The sequence below is a fragment of the Equus quagga genome, chromosome 1 (assembly GCF_021613505.1).
Source record: "Equus quagga isolate Etosha38 chromosome 1, UCLA_HA_Equagga_1.0, whole genome shotgun sequence".
Lineage (NCBI taxonomy): Eukaryota > Metazoa > Chordata > Mammalia > Perissodactyla > Equidae > Equus > Equus quagga.
In genome coordinates, this window is record NC_060267.1 from 105475394 (window position 1) to 105497969 (window position 22576).

The window sequence follows — 22576 nt, forward strand, 5'->3', positions numbered from 1 at the left end:
GGGGGGGGGGGGGGGGGGGGGGGGGGGGGGGGGGGGGGTGAGGTGACTGTGGCTCTGAAGGGTGGCACAGGGATCGTTGGGCTGAACTCTTGCGTGTCTTGACAGTGGAGGTCAGGAGCATACATATCCGACGCCCTTGCTTAGAGCTAAACACACACACACACACACACACACACAGGAGCGCATGTAAAACTGGTGAGCTCTGAACAAGGTCAGTCTGATTGCATCAGTGTCTGCATCTTGCTGGTGACATTGTGCTAAGCCATGGAGCAGGTGAGCCCCGGGGGAAACTGGATGAAGGATGCGTGACATCTCTCTGTATTATTTCTCATTGCCTGTGACTCTAGAACTATCTCAAGATAAAGAGCTAAACCACCCATACAGGGTAACGATTAATGCCAAATTGAAGGCAGAGTTTCTTTCTGGGACAAGTGGGGGGTTATGCAGATGAGGAGGGACACAAGGGGGGGATTCAGCTTTATCTGTTAGGTTTTACCTCTTAAAAAAGAAACATCTGAAGCAAACGTGACTTCACGCTAAGTATAAAGCTGGATGGTCCGTACACAACTGTTTCTTTTATTATCCTCTGTCATGTTTTTATGTTTGAAACAGTTCATAGGTTTCAAAAAGCTGGTCTTGCTTAACTGCTTTCGTCCAACCAGGATTGGGTCTGGGATGCAGGCCTGAGGGAGCCAGGGGAGGCAGAAGGCTCGCTGATGGGGGTTGGGGGGCGGCCGGGGCTGGCACTGGCTCCCCCAGCCCCCAGACTACCAGGCGGCAGCCCTGGGGCCTCCTGTGAGCCACCCCTGCCTCTCTCCGCAGCCCCCCGAGAAGGAGGGCGCCCTGCCTCGGCAGGTGGGCAACAAGACGGAGTGCGGCCTGCTGGGCTTCGTGCTGGACCTGAAGCAGGACTACGAGCCCGTGCGCAGCCAGATGCCAGAGGAGAAGCTGTACAAAGTGTACACCTTCAACTCAGTGCGCAAGTCCATGAGCACCGTCATCAAGCTGCCCGACGAGAGCTTCCGCATGTACAGCAAGGGCGCTTCCGAGATCGTGCTCAAGAAGTAAGTGGCTCCGGGAGCTAGACACCCCCAGGTCACGCAGCCCTGGCCGTCGGGGGGCCCGGGTTGGAGGGGCCACCTGGCACCCAGAGGCGCCAAGAGGACCCTGCCCAGCGTCCCACAGCAGGACCACCTCCACGTCCCCTGGCCTGGTGCTTTTTCTACTATTCCTCAGAGCCCTTCCCTCCCTCCTCCCTTAGTCGCTGGTAGGAAGTTCTACCCATTATCGCTGTTAGATCTCCCTTATTTCACCTACTTTAGCATAGAGTTGGTTGGCGGTAGCCGGTCTCCTCTGACCTCAGGTGCCAGAAATAAGCCTTGAGAATTAAGCAAGTCCCTCCCCTTCTCTGGGCCTCAGTTTCCCCCCTCGTACCTGGAGGAGATTGGTCTAGTCCAGTGGTTCTCAACCCTGGTTACGCATTGGAATCACCCCAGAGAGCTTTTAAAGAACCACTGATTCCTGGACACACTGCACGGGAACCTTGGGGGTGGGGCTTACACATGGATTTTTACTCAGTGCTCCCCAAGCCGATCAAATGTGCAGGCAGCATCAAGAACCGCTGGCCCACGTTTACAGCTTTGAAAACCATTTTAGCCACGGAACTGTTTTTTTTTAGATGAAATCTTGTAAATATAAAGCAGATCTTGCTGAATGGCCTGGGCCGATATGGCAAGAAAAAGGCTGCCTGATTCTTTTTGGCTGGTTCTGATTTCATCCCTGCCTGGGGCCCCGTGGCCAGGACCAGTCCTGAAGCATTATGGGAGATGGGCTGGACGGCCACTGGATGACCGGCCACAGCCAGCAGGGCGGAGGGTGAGCTCGAGCTGGGCAGCGGGAGGATCTCTGGGCCCTTGGCCGGACCTCCCCCATCTTCCTCCCGTCCTTCCCCAGGTGCTGCAAAATCCTCAGTGGAGCAGGCGAGCCCCGGGTCTTCCGGCCCCGAGACCGGGACGAGATGGTGAAGAAAGTGATCGAGCCCATGGCCTGCGACGGGCTGCGCACCATCTGCGTGGCCTACCGCGACTTCCCCAGCAGCCCCGAGCCCGACTGGGACAACGAGAATGACATCCTCAACGACCTCACCTGCATCTGTGTGGTGGGCATCGAGGACCCCGTGCGGCCCGAGGTAAGCCTGCTACCAGCAGCCTCGGGGAAGGGGGCGAGGCTGGGAGTCCAGCCTGCTGGGTGACCTGGCATAAGTTGCCTCACCTCTCTGAGCCACATTTCCCTGCAGCACTCCGCCTGCTTCTAAACACTCGGACTCCTAAGACCAGCATAGGCTGCCCTTGGCATCAGTCTGCTGAGGACAAAAGGCAGAATGCACGTCCTGCTGGCAGGCGTTACCCCACCATGGGGCAGTCCCAGAGCCATCCACCCAGCCCCCTGGCACTCAATGGACAAGCATGGGGGCTGCCCTGCCTTGGAAGCCTCCTGCCCCATGGGAGCCAGAGTCTCCTAGATTCCAGGGTCCCTGCACAGGAGATGCCCAGGAACAAAGATCACCACACTCAGGAAGCCCCCAAGTGTGGCATCTCACCAGCATTTCGAGTTGTCCCCGTCCGGATGCAGTTTACCCTACCAAGCTCGCCCGTGACCCCGCTGGCAGTCGGCCTTTATCAGGTTTCCAGGGGAACAGAGCTAGAAAGTTAGCTGAAGGCAGAAGGGAAGGGCATGACGGCAGCCCGGCCCCGTAAGGATGGAGGCAGGCCATGTAATAACACACTCACTGGGGTGCTCAGCTCCCCGCAGGTCTCCGGTCTTCTTGAGCTGAATCTGCATCTCGGGAAAGGCAGAGAATTCGGTGCTGGGGTTTGCAGGGGTGGGGCAGGATGGCCGTTGGTGGTTAGTCAGGTTGCCCAGGCTAGAGAGAGGCTATGGGAAGAGGAGAGAGCTGGCTGGAACCCCTACAGCACTGCAGTGGGCAGGCCGAGTGAGTCAGCTTTCCCGTGGCGCCCCAGAGGGCAGAGCCCAGGCACGAGGCATGCCTCAGTACGGCCAGCCTCCCTTCCTCCCAGGACCAACACAGCTGCGGGGCCCAGACCCGGGTCCCCGGCCAGGCCCAGGCTGGGCCCAGATTGACCTTGGCCATGGGATTTGGTGACAATGCCCCTCGGGGCCACCTTCCTCCCCCCAGGGGCAAGGCTAGTGTTCCTCACTTGCCCTGACACCCTTCTCTGGAGGTCTCTGGCTGTTCCCTGCTCCTCTGCGAGCCTCAGTTTCCCCCTTTTTAAAGTGTAAGGAGGCAGACAAAACGCTCTCCGAGTTCCTGGCCCCCATGCTGTAAGATTCTGCCTTCCAAAGACCGAGGGAAATTAGAAGGCCGCAGACGGGGACCTTCATGTTTAGGCAGCATGGAGAGGGTCAAGAATGGGACCTCAGGCATCAGACAGACCTGGGATCCCAAGTCCCAGCATTGTTGGCTCTGTGACCTTGGGCCAGTTACATAACCTCTCTGAGCCTCCATTTCCTCATCTGTAGACTGGGGTTAATAATAGTATCATACACACACACACGCGCTCTGGGATATTGTGAGGTGTCAGATCATACTTACAAGCAACAGGTAGAGTGTCCGGCATGAGGTAGGTGGCCCATAAATGTAGGTCCCCTTCCTTTATGCTCCTTCCCAATAAATTCATTACCCTGGATCCAGTGACATGTAACAGCCCCTATTACCAAGTCTGGCCGGTGGAAGGTGCTCAGTAAGTGTTTGTGGAATGAGTGAATGAGAATGAATGAGACTTGAACCCCAGTCTTCCAATACCATGCCTGGTGCTCATCTCACACACACACACACACACACACACACACAGAGGCGTCCTCACTGCTACCCAGAGCCTAAAACAGCAGAGGCGATTCATGCCCCTGGTGCTTGTCACCACAGCCCATGCACAGTTCCCTGCAGGCTGCGTCTCTCGCTGGACAGACAGGCTGTCTGCTCCGCCTCCCTGTGGGGTGCCTGCTCATTACCAGCTGCTAATGTGTGACCTTTCAGGTGACAAGATGCACGGTGCATGAGGCCAGCCTGGCTCGCCCGTCCTTGCCTTCCCCAGAGCCCCCTCCAGCCCCACACCCAGAGCTCCTGGCCCTGCACCCTGGAGCCCCTGAGGTGTGGTGGAAGACAGCATCGGACACACACTCTTTTTGGCCATGATCCACAATAACAAGAAATGTATTTTATGTCATGACTCAGTAAACACACGCTTAACCAAAATAAGAATCTCACAAAGTAATGTGGATTTTTCTCTCTCTGTCTTTACTAAACGCTGGTCCCCACCCCATAAACTGATTTCACAGCCCACTAAAGGGGCACGACTCAAGGTTTGAGCTGCTGGTCTTGTCCTGACCCCTCCCCACACCCCCAATTCGCAGATGAAAACACTGCGGCCGCCGAAACAGGGACAGCAACGTCCTGAAGTCCTGCCGTAAGTGGCTGAGCAAAGCCAGATGAGAGCAGATTTTCTGCCTTCCTGCCCCGGGACCTCCTCCCGGTGCTGCGAAATGAAAGGGCAAACATTTCTGAGTCAGGAGGGCGAGTGGAGGAGAGGGAGGGCCCGAGGGGGGCTGGGCTGGGTCCCTGGCCTCTTCTGGTGACACAGGATCCTGCAGCGAAGCTGGCTTCAGGCACAGACTCCGGGAGGACAGGCAGCCCATTCGCCCTGCGCTGGAGGAAGGGGGCCTGGATCCCAGCCCCAACTCCACCCCTGACAAGCACTTCCCCTCGCTGGCCTCAGTCTCCGCCTCTGTACAACGGGAGGTGGGCCTGGGTGCCCCTCAGGTCCCTTCTAAGCCCTGACGCTCGGAGCCAGCTGCCCAGAAGTTTTGCCCACACTTTCCTTCACTTCCTCCGTCAGCGCATCCGTGTTGGTGACCTTCTCTCTCCCTTGGCACCCCCAGGATGTGGACTTAGAAGCTGTAAGCTGTGCTGGAGACCAGTGACTCACTCGGGTGACACAGCAGTCAAGGGACAGGGATTCTAGTCCCGCCCCTGCCACTCCTTCACAGAGGACCTCAGGCACATCTCTTCCCCAGGCCTCAGTTTCCCCATCTGAACAAAGAGAAAGTTGGACATTCACAAGTGGGGGACACAGCAAGGTTACTGGTGCCACTACTTGAAAGGATAAAAGCTCTGACCTGGCGAGCGTCTCCCGGGGGGCAGGGGTGGGCGCAGGGCCAAGCAGGCCGGCAGGTGCGGTTTCCTGTTTGTTCCTTTGTTTTAGGCTGGGCGATCTGTGCACCTGGAGCCAAATTCAAATGATCCAGTGGCACAGACAGGGCAAGGGAGCCCCCAGGCCACCCAGGGCCCCCAGTTCCCACCTCAGAGGCAGCTGCTGTCACCAGTCTCCTGGGTGACCTTTGAGGTGTGTCCGTGTCTACTGAGCATGTTTGTGTGAGGTTCTCCTGGGCAGCTGCGAGGCAGACCAGGGGGAACATCTCTGCCCGGACCACCTCTAGGCACCTACAGGCGTGTTCAGATTCGTTTTCAGCTGCCGCCAGACAGATTGCCTCCCTCGGTTTCCCCATCTGTCAAGGGGGTGAGTCTCACATTGCCCTCCTCCCTCGAGAAGACAAAGGAGAGAGCAGATAAGAGCAGGCTTGACACCCCCGGGGGCACGGTCTCTGAGGCTGGTCAGAGCCGTGAGGATAGAGCCGTGAGGACAGCGCAGCTCGGATTCCCGGGTTATCCGGGGGCGTTGGGAGCCCTCGGAGTCACAGACAACGGCTGTCACCAGAAACAACAGATGTTTAAAAGCCTTTATTTAATGAAAACAGGAAGCACCCATTTCCTGGCTGTTTTTCCTCAGCAAGAAATATCCAGGATAATTTTAGCAAAAGAAGGAATCTTTCATGTTTTAATTTTACGGCCAGTTTATCTACGTGGAAAGCATATTTCAACCAGACCAGCGGCTCTGGGGCTTGAGTCTTAATTGTCTCTGGATCCTCGGCGCCCTGAACAGTTCGAGGGGCGACAGCCGTTTGCCGAGTGGGTGAAGGAGTGAAGAATAAAGCTTGGAGCTAAACTGTGAAGGGTTTGCATGTCGCTGTCCGAACCCATTTCCCGGCTCTGTGTGAAACCATGGGTCCCGGGTCAGGCCTGGAGGGACTTAAGCACAGAGACGTTCCACGAGGCCCCACATTTACCAGGCACCGGCCGTGCACCAGGCCCTGAGGGCGTTCTGAGCCATCGGCAGACTGCAGCCTCCAGAGCCCTCAGCCTCGGGCCCTCCGGGTCACCCTTCCCACCCTCTCTCCTGTGCAGCCAGGACCACAGGGAAGTAGTCATCTCTGGAGCCCCAGCCTGGGCACAGTACCCGGCACCAGAGCCTCAGTTACTCTTGGCTGAACAGAAGCAGCTCAAACAGCCCCTCCTCCAGGAAGCTCTTATGGATTTCTCCTCCCCATCCACTTCCTTCTAAAGTGACAGCGCCCTCCTGGAGCCCTTTGTATAGACCTTTAGCAAAGACCCTGTCTCCATACAAGAGGACAGGTCTGACCCCGAGTAACTGCTCTCTTATTTGAAAAAATAATGGTTATGTGAAAGGATACGATAGATTCGTTCCACCATGGAGCAGTCAGCCTTAGAGGGAGTGAGCACCCCGTCATCAGAGGCATGCAAGCTGAGACCGGCCGACCATCTGTGGGGAATGCATGGAAGGAGATCCAGGCAGTAATCCTTAGAGGGTCGGAGTCATGACCTAAAGTTCTTTCCGACTACAAGAACTCAAGCATCTTTGAAACCAACATAACCGAAGTTAGTCCTTTTGAAGCAGGAGCCAGATAAAGTATGTGTTCCCAAGATCACCATGGCTCTTCCCTGTCCTCTGGGACCAGGGACGGCAGGGGCTGCGGCCCTGGTACAGCCGTTGTGAGGACACTAAGTCATGTGAATGGGATCTCAAACACCCCACAGCCCCACTCCCTCTGGCTCCGTGAGAAGAGGCTGTGTTTGCTCGTGTGAGCAGCCCCTGTGGCAGAGGCAGAGGCCTCGCTCACGTGGCCCCGAGCCTGAGTGGGCACCAGAGGGCTCCTCCCAGGGCCTGGAAATGCACCAGAGGAGGCCCATGGTCGGCTCCCCCCGCCCAGCCTTTCAGTGACAGGAGGTCACTCCCTGCCACCACAGAGCAGATCTTAGGGAACTCTGGCAGTGGGAGAGGTCGCCTCCCCTTGACCTGGACCCTGTGCCCACGGCATCTGTTCCTCCCTCCTCCCAAGATCCCAGGACTTTCTTTACAAGCGGTGGATGGAGCCCCTGAAGGAAAGGGGTCACAGGCTGGACGTTAGGCAGGTGGCTGGAGGTCACGGTGGGGACAGACGAAGAGGGGCAAGGCCAGGGGCAGGGAGGCCAGGGAGGGGCTGGGCAGTGACCGCCCCAGGTGTGGTGCTCAGGCTAAAGGGGCAGCAGTGGGTATGGATGGGGTCGGACAAAGGCGATATTTCCTAGGTTGACCCTTGTTCTCAGAATTCCTAAAGGCAGGAGGGGAGCAGCAGGCAGGAGTCGTCCACGGCCGGGTTTGGACCAGCGTTCTGACCCTCTGTGTTCGTTTCCTGGTGCTGCTGTAAGGCAGTGCCACAAACTGGGGGCTGGAAGAACAGAACTGCAATGTCTCCCAGTTCTGGAGGCTGGAGGTGCACGATGGAGGTGTCGGCAGGGGCGGTTCCTTCTGCAGGCTGTGAGGGTGCAGCTGTCGCAGGCCTCTCCCAGCTCCTGGTGGCTCGCTGGCGCTCGTCAGCGCTCCTTGTCATGCGGCAGCATCACACAGTCTCGGCTTCATCTTCACGTGGTGTTCTCCCCGTGTGTGTGTGTGTGTGTGTGTGTGTGTGTCCAAACTCCCCCCGTGGGGACACAGTCACCTTGGATGGGGCCCACCCAAATGCCCTCGTCTCAACTTGCTTACCGGGGTAGTGACCCTGTCTCCAAGTGAGGTCACCTTCTGAGGTACTGGGGGTGAGGTGTCAGTGTATCTTTTTGAGGGAACATGGTTTAACCCATAACAGTCCTCAAACTCTCTCAGCAGTGGCTTGGCCGGGCGGCGGGGAGTGTGCTCCCAGGCCCTGAGATGTGCAAGGGGCATGGGGAGCAGGACCCAGCCCCTCCAGGCCTGAGATTCTAGAGGGCTTTGGTCTTTTAACACAACTGGACTTTCTGCCTCTGACATGTCCTCTCCCACTCAAAGACGTTTTGCCGCAAATAGTGCCTTATTATTTTATTATTTGTCACTGCCCCTGGGTAAGAATTCTTGTTCAGTTGCTCTGTGTCCAGTCTGGTTTTTGCATCCTAATTGCTGGGCAAACCTGCAGCTCTGCGGGAGACACACACACACACACACACACACCCCTGCAGCTCTGCGGGAGACACACACACACACACACACACACACACACACACACAGGCCTTGCTGGCTTCTGATTGGCTGGGTTTGGGCTGGCCTGATTGGCCCAGATGTCAGTCTGTCATTACAGAGCAGGTAGAAGGCAGTCCTTAGTCTCACAGGGAAATTTCAGATCTTACATGAAGCATAATCATTTGCATTTATTCTAAGACAATATCACATTCCGTAAATAAAATGCCCCAAATGCAATGTCCCTGCCCACCCCCCAAAAACCTGAAAATACTCGAACGTGTTTATCGCTGAGTTTGCAGGAAACGTGCAGGTGGATAAAGCAGTGACAAGATCCTGTGCGGTAGGGGAGTGTTCTCTACTCGTGCCTGGGGCCAGATCCGAGGGGTGTTTATTGGGGTCTTTCTCAAAGTCCTTGCCCAAGCCAGGACAGCTAATGGTTTCATCTCAGGATGGACTGTTACAGTTGATAGGTGGTGGCTGCGTGGGACTCTGCAGAGAAGAATTCTAAACCACATCCAGGTTTATTCAGAGGGTGCTGTGATCGATTAACAATGCCTGCCATGGGCACAGGAAGGGAGGAGATGGTCCACGTGCCATCAGTATCTTCTGGTCATCTAGGACCCTTACAGTATTGCTGCCTGTGAACAGGGCTCACTCTGGAGTCCATGAGGGCAGGGAGGACCTGACCAAGGTAGTACCTGTCCCCATGGCTCCTGCCTTCCCACCCAGGTCCCAGAAGCTATCCGCAAGTGCCAGCGGGCAGGCATCACCGTCCGCATGGTCACTGGTGACAACATCAACACAGCCCGGGCCATCGCCATCAAGTGTGGCATCATCCACCCTGGGGAGGACTTCCTGTGCCTTGAGGGCAAGGAGTTCAACCGGAGGATCCGCAACGAGAAGGGAGAGGTACGTGGCCCAGTGCAAAGGGTCCTCAGAGGGATGAGCTTGGACGGGGGCTGGGAGGCACGGGTGCTGCATAATTGTACAGAAACCAGCCAGTGTGCCACTAAGAGCCCAGAGACTCTGGGTGAGTCCTCTCCCTTCTCCGGGCCTCAGTTTCTCTCCCTGACCCCACCAACCCACCTTTCCCAATCCCTCTCCAGATTGAGCAGGAGCGAATCGACAAGATCTGGCCGAAGCTGCGGGTGCTGGCTCGCTCCTCCCCCACGGACAAGCACACCCTGGTCAAAGGTGAGACTCAGCAGGCGAAGGTGGTTCTGAGGCCAGGCACCAGGCCTCTGCCGGCCTCCCTCTCCTGGCACCTGCACCCACACCTGGGGACACCCTCGGCTCGTCCCCTTTGCGGGCCTAGGAGGCCTGCTCGGGGCCACAGTGGAATGAGGAGTCATGAATCTTCTCTCTGGGCTCCACACCCTGTAGGAAGCAATGGGCCTGCCAATCTAGGTCCAAAACTCATGGCCTGAGGGCTGAATGGGGCCCACAGACACCTTTTATTTGAGTGGTACAACGCATTTTTTTATGTTGAATTTGAATGACGTTACACAGACCATGCCCTCTCACATTTGACACTGTCTTCACCACTGCTTGTTGTCTGACCCTCAGCCCACTTCATTTATTTATGTTCTCAGTCTGGCCCCGAGCTTGTGAGTTCCAGACGCTTGGTCTGCCTGGTCTCTGGGGCCCCTAACAAGTATCTGTAACCAGGCCCAGGGATGGGCTATCCTGGGACTAGCAACGTGAGAGATGAGGCTGAAAGCCGGCATCCTTCTCCTTCCCCGACTCCCTCCAGGGAGAGGGCACACCCCTCGCTGAGCCCATCCAAGTGGCCAGATGCTGGGCACGTCCAGAGTCACACAGTAGGGACGGTTTCCGGCTGGGGTCATCGTAGGGCATCTTGGATTCCTCTCCCAAAAGTGCTCTCCAGGGACGTTAATGGAGGCAGATCAGGCCTGGGAACAGAAACACAGAACCCCAGAACCACATACCCAAGAACTAGGCCCCAACCTATCCCCGTTTCTCATTCATTCGCTCATTCCTTCGTTCCCTCATTCTCTTGATAAATATTTGCTGAGGATCCACTATGTGCCACCCCTGGCTCTTGGCAGACGTGGTTCCTCCGTCTTGGGATTCACGGCCCAGGTTCCATCCAGCAGACATTAAATAGGTGGTTTCCCCATGAAGGCAGCACTGGAGGAAGAGAAGGATGACCTGGGCCCTCTGCTGTCCTCAAACACGAGCTGAGGATGGGCGGCAGGTCACAGGCCATCGAAGGTGGGATGGGAGTCCCGGAGAAGGCCTGTGTTTCAGGCAGGGCGGGGAAACTGCCCTAGGAAAGCCCAGAGGCAAGGACTTCCCAGCACCCTGAAGGAGTGGAAAGAAGTTCAGCTGGCTGGGCCAGGACCTTGAGCAAGAGAGGGAGACGGGAGGAGGAGGCCAGCGAGGGAGGAGTGGCCGTCAGATGGTGCAGGGCCCTGAGCGCCAGGCGCGTGACCTGTGCTGTTAGCCGGGTGGGAGCGTGGGAGGGTCTGGAAGGGAGAAGCCTTGTTTAGAAAGCTCCCTCCCTGCTGTGTGGAGAGTGGCCCGGAAACAGAGGGCCTGCCGGGATTGTCCAGCTGTGAGAGGTGACGCCGGGACCGGGGTGGTGACAGGGCAGTGGGCTGGAAGTCGGCAGGTGTGAGGTTTTTGAGTGGGCAATTGGCTATTAGGAGTCGCAAGAGAAGGGACAGATTTGAGGGAAACTGACCCCCTTGGTTTGGGACTGGCTGAGCTGGAGGCCCTCTGCCATCCAAGTGGAGATGTCCGGAAGACAGCTGGACATCCAAGGAGTCAGGCGTCAGGAGAGAGAGCTGGCCAGGGGTAAAGACGTCAGTGGAGTATGCCGAGGAGGGAGAGCAGAGGATGCGGCTGGAGCCCGGAATCTCCCAGCTGAGTGCTGGGCAGAGGCGGAGCCCTGTCTGCGGGGGGTCGGAGGGTGACCAGGAGCAGTGGTGTCTAGGAAGACAAGGAAGGAGGCCTGCTGAGGAGAGGGGGTAGTCCACAGCATGACCAGCTGCTGAGAGGTCCCGAGAGACAGGCCAGGGATGTGAGCATAGGAGGTGGCCACAGGACGTGACCATTCGTAGCAGGGCTGTGTCAGCGGAGTGGCAGGGCAGGAGGTGGAGGAGACGACACACAGAGAAGGTGCTCCCCCAGCTCCCTTCTCTGTTGGAAGCAGAGGCAGGGCTCTGCAAAGGCCAGGGCCAGCCTGGGGAGCCCCAGAGAAAAAGTTGGCCCCCTCCCTGCCTCGGAGGAGCACCCAGGCACGCTGAGGGAACCAGCGGGGTCAAAGGCCTCAAAACCAAGTGGACAGAGATTGGACAGTCTGGGAAGTGGGATGGCTAGGGGAGTGGCCAGGACACTCCCTGAGCCCATGCCTCGGAGCTGGACCTTGCAGAGGGTGGGACTTTGACAGTTGCAAAGAGCTGGGGGAAGAGGGGTGTTAGGGGGTACACTGCCCCAAGTTGGGGACCCTCATTCCACAGGCTGCTGTTTGCCAGGCACAGGACAGGGAGACCCACGCATGGGAGCTACGGTGATCTGATTAGAGTGGGTGGGTGTCCTCAGGGTGTCACAAAGCTTTCCTAGGGAAAGTGGCATGAGACTACAGGTGGGTGACAAGGACAGCTGGCTGAGAGAACAGGTTGTGCAAAGACGGGCAAGCGGGAGCTGGCTTTGCAGGACCGAGGGCCATTTCTGTGGCTAGAGCACAGATTGGGGGTGGCCAGGGGGCAAGAGAAGAGAAGAGAAGAGGACAGGTGAGGCCTGGCCGCAGAGGACTTCAGACTTGTCAGTGGAGCAGAGAATGTGCATGCACATGTCATCCTGAGGCCAGGGCGGGTGGTGAGGGGACGACTCAGCTGGGGAACAGGTTCAGGCTCGGGTGTTAGAGAGAGATCCTGGGCTGCAGTGCAGATTGGAGGGGAGCCTGGGGTTAGTGAGAGGGGGCGTGGAGACGCTGGGGGCAGAGGGGGTGGGGCAGAGAGAAGTGGACGGGTTCCAGGGGAATTTCAGAGCCAGGATCTGCAGGCCTTGGTGATGGATTTGGTGTGCAGAATGAGAGAGAGACATGTCAAGGTTGACACTCAAATTTCTGTCCTGCCCGTGGACATCTCTGCTCGGGACCCCAACTCACACATGTCCAATGATGACATCTTTCACCCGCCCTTTTCTGTTGGTCCCAGCTCAGTGACAAGGGCCACATGTCACCTGTTCATTCTGTTATTTGTTGAAGATTTTATTGAGGATGAACGCCTGGAGAGAGGTCAAAGCCAGAACGGTGGGTCAGGGGTCATTGGCAAATGGCACAGCCCAGGCCTCGTCAGATGTGACTGGACGTCCCACGGAGAGGGTGCTGGGGGAGCAGACTGTGGGGCCCTGGAGTACAGGAAAGGGGGGGGGTGATTCTGGCCACAGTGGCCCCCAGTGTGGCCACAGTCTGCAGAGAGCAAAGAGGGTGCTGGAGAGGCAAGCAGGTCCAGACCATGGAGGGCTGAAAGCCAGCACTGGGCTAAGGTGCCCGACGTCCCCTGCAGGAGCTGGGAGCTGTGGGTGAGCCTGGGGCTGGGAAGGACCACAACGGAAGGTCGGGGCAGGGCAGGGCCCAGAGAGGAGGCTGTGCGCAGCCTGGGGTCCTCCTGAGGGTCAGGGCTGGCCCAGGCTGCCCCTGCCCACTGAGTGTCCCGGGGCCCTGAGCACACTCCCACCCACCCCATAGGCATCATCGACAGCACGCACACCGAGCAGCGGCAGGTGGTGGCCGTGACAGGGGATGGCACCAACGACGGACCTGCACTCAAGAAGGCCGACGTGGGCTTCGCCATGGTAGGAGCGGTTCACCAGGGACCTGGGCGGCATCTGGCAGGAGCTTGTAGGCAGGGGGTTGGGGGACATGGACAACACAGCCTTGAGCTGGCGGTGCAGGACCCCCAGTTCACACTCTAGCCCACCTAGAGTCCACTTTAGGTGCCCAGTGCTCTCGAGGCTCAACCTGGCCCTCAGGGTCTGCTGGAAGGCTAAAGGGGGCTCCCTGCAGTAATGGGTCTGGGGGGGGGGCCAAAGAGAGGCTTCCTGAGGGCAAAGCGTTGGCCTCAGGGGGCTGGTCCTGTGAGGAGTAGGGGCGTGTGTCTGTGCCTGTGTCTGTGTGTGTGTGCGCACATGTGCGTGTGTTCCGTGTGGTCTGGCTGTGCTGGCAGTTGGGTGTGGGTATGTGGGGGGTTGTGTAGGACTGAGGATGTATGGGGGCGAGGACAGTGTTGCTAGAGCTGCTCGCCTCCCTGGTCACCCCACCCAGGCTCCTGTCCCCGTCCCCACAGGGCATCGCAGGCACAGATGTGGCCAAGGAGGCCTCGGACATCATCCTGACGGACGACAACTTCAGCAGCATCGTCAAGGCGGTGATGTGGGGCCGCAACGTCTATGACAGCATCTCCAAGTTCCTACAGTTCCAGCTGACAGTCAACGTGGTGGCTGTGATCGTGGCCTTCACAGGCGCCTGCATCACACAGGTGGGTCCTCCGGGGGGTGGGCAGGGCAGGGTGTGCTCCACGGGCAAGCCTGGGAGAGGGGCATTCCAGGTTGTCGCACCCATCGCTGGAGTGCCTGCCAAGGGCCGGGAGCTGCCTTGCAGACCTCGGGGAGGCGCCAGCCCCGTGGATGGAGGAACTGAGGCTCAGAGAGGTGGTGGGGTTTGCCCAAGGTCACCAGCAAGTGGGAGATGCCAGGCTTCACCTCCATGTCTGCCGGCCCTGGGCACAGGCCTGGCCCTTGCCCCAGGAGGCTGGAGAGGCAATCCTTGAGGGAAGGCAGGGCCCCTGGCCATGAAGGGCCATCAGGTGGCCGGGTGGGCATGAGGAGCCAGCGGGGCCCAGGGGCCTTAGTTCTGGCATGGGGTTGTGTTGGGAGAGGCCTGTTTGCTGGGTTCCTGAGGCCAGGTTGGGGCAGCAGGAGGGGGTCGGGGTCTCTGTGTCATTGGGAGAGGCAGGAATCTGTCCAGTCACCATGTCTGGGTCTTGAGCAGCCCCGTACCCTGAGCCCTGTGAAGCCGCCTGGCAGGCCCCGCCATCTCCAGCCTCCCTGCCTCCTCACCCAGCCCCAGGAAGCAGAACTGTGAGGATCCGCATTTGACAGAGGCAGAAACTCAGGTCAGAGGGTAGACTGGCCTTCACCTGCCATTGCTCCCGCAGCCTCCCACCTCCCCCAGAGGCTGACTAGCCTGGCCCAGGGAGGAGACAGGGGGCATTCTGAGGCCGGGATCCTCCCAGCTGCCACGTGGGAAGACAAGCTGCTGCCCACAGGTGCCCCGGAGGCCTGGAGGCCACACTGCCCCAAGCGCTGTGTGGCCCTGGGAATGCCACTCCCCTCTGTCACATTCTGAGCCCTTGGGGATGCACATGGCAGCACTCAGTCCCCCAGCCCTGAGTCAGAGCCCCGGGGTGGCTGGGGGACCTCTGCTCACAAGGACCTTCTCCTGGCCTGTGGGTGAGAGGCTCCCCCTAATGGTGGCTTGGGGACACCCCATGACACTCCCTCTCACAAGGCTTCTTGGAGACCAACTGATGCCAGATGGGGAAACTGAGGTTCTGAGAGGACTATCAGTTTGCCTGAGGTCTTGGACTGAGTTGGTGCCATGGCCATGCAAGCCTTGGTGGGGCTGTGGGGGCCCTGACCCTGAGGTGCATGCGATCAGAGAAGGCTGATGGGCAGGAAGAAGCAGTGGGTCATGGGGAGCGTGATGGAGCCAGGGCAGAGGTGGGAGAGACGGCCAGAGGAGGGCTGTGATCGATACCTAGGAGGTGAGTGGGTGTACGGGGTGCAGGCAGAGGGGGCCTCAGGAGCCACACTGAGAGAGGACCGAGGGGCGAGGAACAGCTCGATTCAGGCTATTGGGCTGACAGAGTCTGTGGGCTTCCTGGAGGAGGTATGCCATCAGGAGATGAGGCTAGAGCCAGAGGGGGAGGTCTGGGTTGGAGAGGGGGTTTGGGGGGAAAAGTCGGCACTTGCAGCCAGGGAGACAGGTAGGGAGAGGACAGCAGGACCAAAGAAGGGACCACGGGCGACACAGATCCAGAAGGCAGAGGAAGAGGAGCCCTGAGGGAGATGGAGAGAGGAGGAGGGGACCAGGAGAGTGGCGAGGTAGTGAGATGAGGCTGGAAGACGCATCCCTCCACCGTGACAAGGAAGGCATGGGTGACCTTGAAGAGAGGCATTTGGGGGGTGTGCACAGGCCAGCATCTGGCTGCGGAGGACAAGGCATGCGAGGGTGGGCGGAAGGAGGAGGACAAATGGACTCAGCAACTTTGGGCAGTGTAGACCACGTGATGTGACTGTGCACAGAACAATATCAATGTGCGACCCCAGTCTCAGCCAGAGGGCGGTGTGGAAGGATCCACAGCAGAATGCGGACGGTGGGAACCTGGAAGTGCTGAGATCGTGGATGGGTTTTGGCTGCTCCTGCCATTCCATACTTGCTCAGATTTTCTACCAAGAAAATATATTATTTTTGGAATCGTAGGTACACACAATAATCGCTTAGGGTAAAGCGACCGTACGAAGTAAAGAGAAATTGGGTAGCAGTGAAAGGGGAGGTGGTCACGGGCTTGTCTGTGGGACAGGACAGACCTGAGCCATTGAGAGTTGAGGGGAGGGGCAGGGAGGCGGAGGAGACCGGGTCTGGGCTGGAGACGGTGGCGGAGGTCTTGGCCTTAGCCAGGAGGGGAGACGGTCCACAGAGGCTGGAGGGAGGAGGGAAGATGGCGGGACGGGGCTAAATTTACGGGAGGCAGGAAGCTGGTGTCCACTGGGCCTGGGGATTCCATTTTCTCCCTGGGGGAGAAGACAGGGCTGAGGTGGCAGGTCTGGGCTGTTCAGGGATGGCCTAGCGGACCTGCACGGGAGCCCAGGGCACAGGTCAGCCGAGGGCAGACCACTGGGCAGAGCCGGCCCCAAGGCTCCAGCAGGAAGGTGCTGCGACCCCAGCGATGAGCCCCACGCCGGCACTTGGAGCAGCAGGTGGGGCCGGCCTCCTCCCTGACAGCCCTGTCCACGGCCGCTGTCCCCAGGACTCCCCTCTGAAGGCCGTGCAGATGCTCTGGGTGAACCTCATCATGGACACGTTCGCCTCACTGGCACTGGCCACCGAGCCGCCCACCGAGACGCTGCTTCTGAGGAAGCCTTACGGGCGCAACAAGCCCCTCATCTCTCGGACCATGATGAAGAACATCCTGGGCCACGCCGTCTACCAGCTCACCCTCATCTTCACCCTGCTCTTTGTGGGTGAGTCCCCCACCCCGTCCAGTGGGGACACCATGGCCCGGACCTAACATTCTGAATTCACATCCGCCCTCCTGTTTGCCAGTGGGTCCAGGGAGGTCCAGTTAGTTGCTTAAGGTCACACAGCAAGTCTTGGGCAGAGCCGGGCCCTGTCCCAGGTCTGGCCAACCCCAAAGCCAGGGCTTTTTCCACTCCAGACACAGCATATGCCATGCAAGGCAGTGCCCAGGTGCTGACTAATGCCCACACCAGCCCCGCGGGGCCTGCGGCTCTGGGGAAGTGAGTGGCCCCTTCTCCAACCCATCCCACACCTCCTCCTTGCCCATGGAAGGCATCCTCGCCGAGGCTTTCTGGGGGCAGCGCCACAGTCCAGCCTCCCTGCCGACTGTCCTACAGCACTTCGTGTAGGCTGCCTGCTGGTCTCCTACCCACTCCCTGAGGCAGGCACCTGTGCCACCTCCCCACCTTACAGTACCACGAGGTCACTGAGGCTGGAGGGGTGAGGTGACTTGCCCAAGGGCACGCAGCTGGTCTGAGGAGAAGCCCAGTGAAGGACAAGGTCTGTCTGGGGCTAAGACTGGCCTGGTTTCCATGGATGCCTCACAGATGATCCAGGCAAAGCCTACCCCCAGGTCATGGATGAGGAAACCAAGGCCCAGAGAAAGGAAGGGCTGGCCCACAGTCACACAGTGAGTCAGGGCCCGCTCTGAGTCCCCAACCTGGGCAGACTCCCTCCACATGAGCCTCTTTGAGCTGGGCTTTCAATGCCAACGAGCACGTGCCCTCAAAGTCCAGAGTACGGATGGGGGTGGGGCGTGGACCCTGTTTCATAAATGCTGATGGTGATGGGTTGGCAGGACTGTTGTAAAGATTATCGTGAAAAGCTTTAGAGGAAGCCACATGAATGCAAAACTAGGAGAGACTCGAGAGAGAGCTGTCAGGCAGGGGAGATGGAGGGAGGGCAGGCTCCCGGTTTACACCCTGGCTTCCCCACTCGAGCACCTACTGTCTGTGGGCTTGGGCTCAGCAAGACGCCTCACACTCAGAAAACCCCACTATCCCTCTGGCACCAGCTTACGCAGCTTTGCAGAAGGCTGCAGGACGGCACCAGGCATGCCATCCGCGGGGGTCCACACGGCAGCCCGGGCGGCTGCCCCCACCACGTGACAGCTGAGGTGTAAGGGAGTGAGGCCGCACGGTGTGTCCAGAGCCACCTGGCCTGGAAGCCCCAAACTCCAGTGGGAATTGAGGTGTCTCGTAACAGCCCCATGAGCTTCCGGAGGTGTCAGCAAGGGACACGCTCAGTCACGAGCATCAGCACTCCTGGGGGAGCCCAAAGCCCTGGCCCCCCAGGCGTCCTAGTTCACGCCTAGTCCGCCTAGTCCGGGCGAGTTTGCCAACCAGGGGTCACTTTGTATAAGCAGTGTCGCCAGCAGGCGTGCCACCTTATCAGATTTCCACAGAAAAAGTGGAAAACAGTCCTCCCGAGGTTTTTCTCCCTAAAGGAGAAAGCGTTTGGTTACCCCGTCGCTCCCACTCACAGCCACCCCACAGCACAGGCCCACCCTGCCCCCTGTGTCCAGGGGCACCTCCGTGTCTGGGTGACCCACCTGGCTGCTCAGAAGAGGCCCCCCGCGGGGCCGGGCGTCTCCCAGGCCACGGCCCTCAGCCGAGCGCCCGCTCTCTCGGCTTGGCAGGCGAGAAGATGTTCCAGATCGACAGCGGGAGGAACGCGCCCCTGCACTCGCCGCCCTCGGAGCACTACACCATCATCTTCAACACCTTCGTCATGATGCAGCTCTTCAACGAGGTCAACGCCCGCAAGATCCACGGCGAGCGCAACGTCTTTGACGGCATCTTCCGGAACCCCATCTTCTGCGCCATCGTGCTGGGCACCTTTGCCATCCAGGTAGCCAGGCCCCCACTCTGACCCGGCCGCGGCGGGCCGTGGGCAGCCGGAGCCCCTCCCCAGGGCCCTTGGGCCCAGAGCCCTGAGCTGGCTCCTGACGGCCTGTCTCTCTGTCTCTGTCTCGCCCCCTTGCCCTCCAGATAGTGATCGTGCAGTTTGGGGGGAAGCCATTCAGCTGCTCCCCGCTGCAGCTGGACCAGTGGATGTGGTGCATCTTCATTGGGTTAGGCGAACTCGTCTGGGGCCAGGTAAGTTCCGGGTGGTTGTAGGAGGTGCCTGTCATGGCGGAAGGGAAAAAGCACGGGATGGGGACTCTGGGAGCCCAGAAATGGGTCTCGGCTCTGCCATGGACTCGCTGTCTGACACCCAGCAAGACCCGCCCCATCATTGGGCATCGGAGCAACAGGGGGTGGCCCAGTTCCCAAATGCTGGTCACTTGGGTGCCACCACTATGATTTTTGCCTTATATCCATATACCACTGAACTTGTTAATTTACTTAATACTTTCTTTCAATTGCATCAGCTTTTTAACAAATTTATTTCAAGAGGCAACTTTATATTACTAACGTGGTTGGGAAATGAACATCTCTTGTTGTAAACAGAACCTAACAAAAAAATAATGTAATGAGAATGACGTTATTAAACGCTAACCAGATGTCATGGCCCGCGAAGGCTCAAAGCCTGAGGCCAGCTTGTTGTTAAGAAGGGATGAGTACCTGGTGTGGTGGAGATTAGCAGGTTGTGGGGCACCAAGCCGAGACTCCATCGGAGGGCTCCGAGGGGACGCAAGAGGGACGAACTCTGCCACGTCACAGAGCTATTCTTGCTGTATCTGAGATGCTCTCTCCCTGGCTCCGGGGACCCCTGGGCCGGATGTTCTGTAGGGGTCCTTCCAGCCATGACCCCAGAACATTCTCTCATGCACTCCCTTCTCTACTTCTGCCCACGTTCAGGGCATGCAAACACATCCACACGGTCACGGTGCTCACAGCTCACAGGCGCCGACTGGGACGTGGTCGGGCGCCAGAGAAGCGCCAGGCGCCAGATTCCAGGCGAGAGGGACTTTATTCCCAAGGTCGTGTCATCCAGCCATGGGGCCACCAGAGGCCTGAGACATTGTTCTTGCCTTCAAGCTGTTCCCAGGCTAGAGTGGGAGGTTCCAGTGGCAGAAATGAACTAGAAGATGAAGAAGAAAGTTTAGTTTCATCCAAAGGGAACTTCTTTAAACTTTGGGGCTTCTTCAGAGAGTTGACAAACTGGATTTGACTTAGCAACCCCATTCCCTGGGCACTAATGATGGGACAAGCCATCATTAGTCCCCTGGGGCCCACACCCTCAGGGAGCTCTTGGCGTCTGGGCCAGCAGACTCCTAATCCCTAAGGACGATGCCAGTGGGCAATGCTGACCTTCAACTCCCAGGGAAGCCCTGGAGCTGAGCGGCCAGGCCAGCCCTGTCTGTCTTTGCAGGAGATGTAAGGGGCCTCTCACCTCCGCCACCTCAGCTTCCCCCTAGGTCCTGCCTCTCAGGCCTCAGCCCCCTGGACGAGCCCTTTGGAGGAAGACTCAGAATGAAGGCATAGTCCCTCCCCATACCGCTTTCCCTTTCTGGGAGGGCAGCCATTCCCAGAGTCCCAGGACTGGCTCTCCCCCAGGGTACCCAGGCCCTGAGCCCCCGTTGCCCATGCTGGGTATCCCAGGACCCAACAGCCTCAGGAGGAATGAACCCCAGAGACCTGAGGGTCAGCCATGGGCCAGGTTCACACATGGCAGCTTAGACACCCCAGCTCTGAGAATAGCTCTCAGCTTTATGGATGGGAAAACGAGAGCTCAGAGAGGTTGGGTGACTTGCCCAAGGTCATGCCACCAGTAGGGTCTGGAGTATTCAAAGTCACTTCTGTCCAACTCCTAATGGCCAAGGTTTTCCACTATGTTCCCCTGACTCTGGATGAGTGAGTGAATTAAAAAGCAAATTAATAAGAAATGTAAAGATTGAGTTGAGGAATGAGTGAGATGAGTTAAGGAGTGAGTTGAACATGTAACTAGCTAAGTGGCTAAGAGGAGAGGGAGGGAGAGGAAGGTGGAGGTGACGGGAAGGAAGGAGGCCAGCTGATGGACAGCCCCCATCTCCCTGACCGTCGCGTCCCCTGCAGGTCATCGCCACCATCCCGACCAGCAGGCTCAAGTTCCTCAAGGAGGCGGGCAGGCTCACGCAGAAGGAGGAGATCCCAGAGGAGGAGCTCAATGAGGACGTGGAGGAGATAGACCACGCCGAGCGAGAGCTGCGGCGGGGCCAGATTCTGTGGTTCCGAGGCCTGAATCGGATCCAAACCCAGGTACAGGAGGCTCCCGGGGCTGGGCCCACGCCTGGCTGGGGTGGGCAGGCGATGGAGATGAGAGTGCTCCATGCCACCCCCCAGGGCCGTAGAAGCTGGGGTCCAGACCTGCTCTCACCATCTCACCAGCCTTTTGTATGCCCACGTTCCTCACACACACTACCGCGTGGCTGCTAAAGAAACAGCAGCCTTCTGAGGAATGTTCCACCTCGCCCTCTCAGCCCAGCGAGGGTTCAGACTGGGGATCACACCCATTGGGGGTTTCCAGGGGGGATGCCCCTAAGAGGGCAGGGAAGGGGTGACTTGGAGGCTTGAGGTGAGTGAGGGGCTCTGGTCAGGGCCCATGGATCAGGGCTGTGGGGCGGCCACCAGGAGGGTCGGGCAAGGCTGGAGACTGGTCCACGTGCAGCCAGAATAACAGCTTCAGGCCAAGGTCAGCCCCAGATTTTCCTGGGCCTGGTGGTCAGCCCATGAGCCCACTTCTACACATGTGCACACATCCTCTTCCTCCACGGGGCTTCAGACTCTGCCCCCAGCCTCCACCGGGGTGTTGAGGCAGCTCCGGGGAGTAAAGCTCCATTTTCCCCATGCACACACAGACACATACGTGCACACCAAGGACACATGTGCAGAGTGCACGTGTGGGATGTGTGTCCATTCCCCGGGACAGAGACTGCATGGCTGCCACATGCTGCAACCACGGGGCCCCCCCACACACCACACACTCTCACACGGGCCAGCTCCTCGACACGGGTGGGGGTTGTAGTTCACAGCATGCCTTCACAGCCCCGTAAGAAGAGGAACAGAGGGGACGATGAGACTAAGAGAGGGTTGGTCTGGCCCAGACCACCTGAGAGAGTGGTGTCTGTGCAGTTCATGGCCACCCCACCCCATCACACTCTGGCAAGTGCAGAGCCCCCACTTTGATGGCCTCAGTGGCATGGCCATGCACTTCCTTTAACAAACACAACAAGCAAGAGGTCCCCTGGGCTGCCTCACACCCCACAGTGCACTGTCTCACACATCATCTCCTTGGCCTCCACAGCCCCCGAGAGGTAGGTATGCCCCTCCCCCAGTTTCAGGGGTGACTGAGGTTCGGGAGAAAGCCCTTTCTGAGAGCTGGGGTAGGGGACAGCCTGACACAGCCTGGGCTCTCCTCCTCGACAAGAAGCCCAGCAGCCAGCCCTCCTGGGGCAGCTGTCAGTGCGCATGGCCCTGGTGCTGTCACCAGTCCAGCCACAAAGCCTTTCAGGGGCCTTAGAATGGCAGGAGGACACCGGGACTGTAGTTTCTGGAGTGGGCCCACGTGCCTCTCCAGCCTGGCTCTCATGGACAGTAAGGTGGGCCAGGTGCTTTGCCACCTACAGATAACCCTGCCAGGTAGGTGGCATTGCCCTCTCTGAAGGGCAAGAAACTGCGCTCAGAGAGGTGACTTGCCCAAGGTCACCTAGCTCCTAAGTGGCAGAGCCAGGATCTGGGCCAAGGTCTGTCCACCGCAGAGCCCCCAGCACACGGCTCTGGCTCCATGCCTGGCCCTGAGGGGGCTGAGCACCCCCCTTACCTCTAATGCCATGTTTAATCACCCCCCAGCCCATTGGCCCCTGAGCCACTAGAGCAGGACAAAGGTGGGGCCCCTGTGTCCTCCCTGGGACCCTGGGAAC

At 58.7% G+C, this 22576-nt stretch overlaps 1 protein-coding gene across 12 annotated transcripts in view; it reads left to right on the forward strand.

Annotated features, from left to right (window-relative positions):
• Window positions 1–22576, forward strand: part of ATP2B2 (ATPase plasma membrane Ca2+ transporting 2) — a 355046-nt gene that overhangs the window by 322389 nt on the left and 10081 nt on the right. For all 12 annotated transcript variants that reach the window (XM_046675025.1, XM_046675014.1, XM_046675097.1 and 9 more), the window contains 10 exons: window positions 823–1064; window positions 1954–2188; window positions 9132–9311; window positions 9509–9596; window positions 13120–13226; window positions 13718–13909; window positions 16463–16676; window positions 18371–18582; window positions 18723–18830; window positions 20733–20915. In XM_046675025.1, coding sequence (XP_046530981.1) covers window positions 823–1064; window positions 1954–2188; window positions 9132–9311; window positions 9509–9596; window positions 13120–13226; window positions 13718–13909; window positions 16463–16676; window positions 18371–18582; window positions 18723–18830; window positions 20733–20915 — 1761 coding nt within the window. The remainder of the gene's footprint in view (window positions 1–822; window positions 1065–1953; window positions 2189–9131; window positions 9312–9508; window positions 9597–13119; window positions 13227–13717; window positions 13910–16462; window positions 16677–18370; window positions 18583–18722; window positions 18831–20732; window positions 20916–22576) is intronic.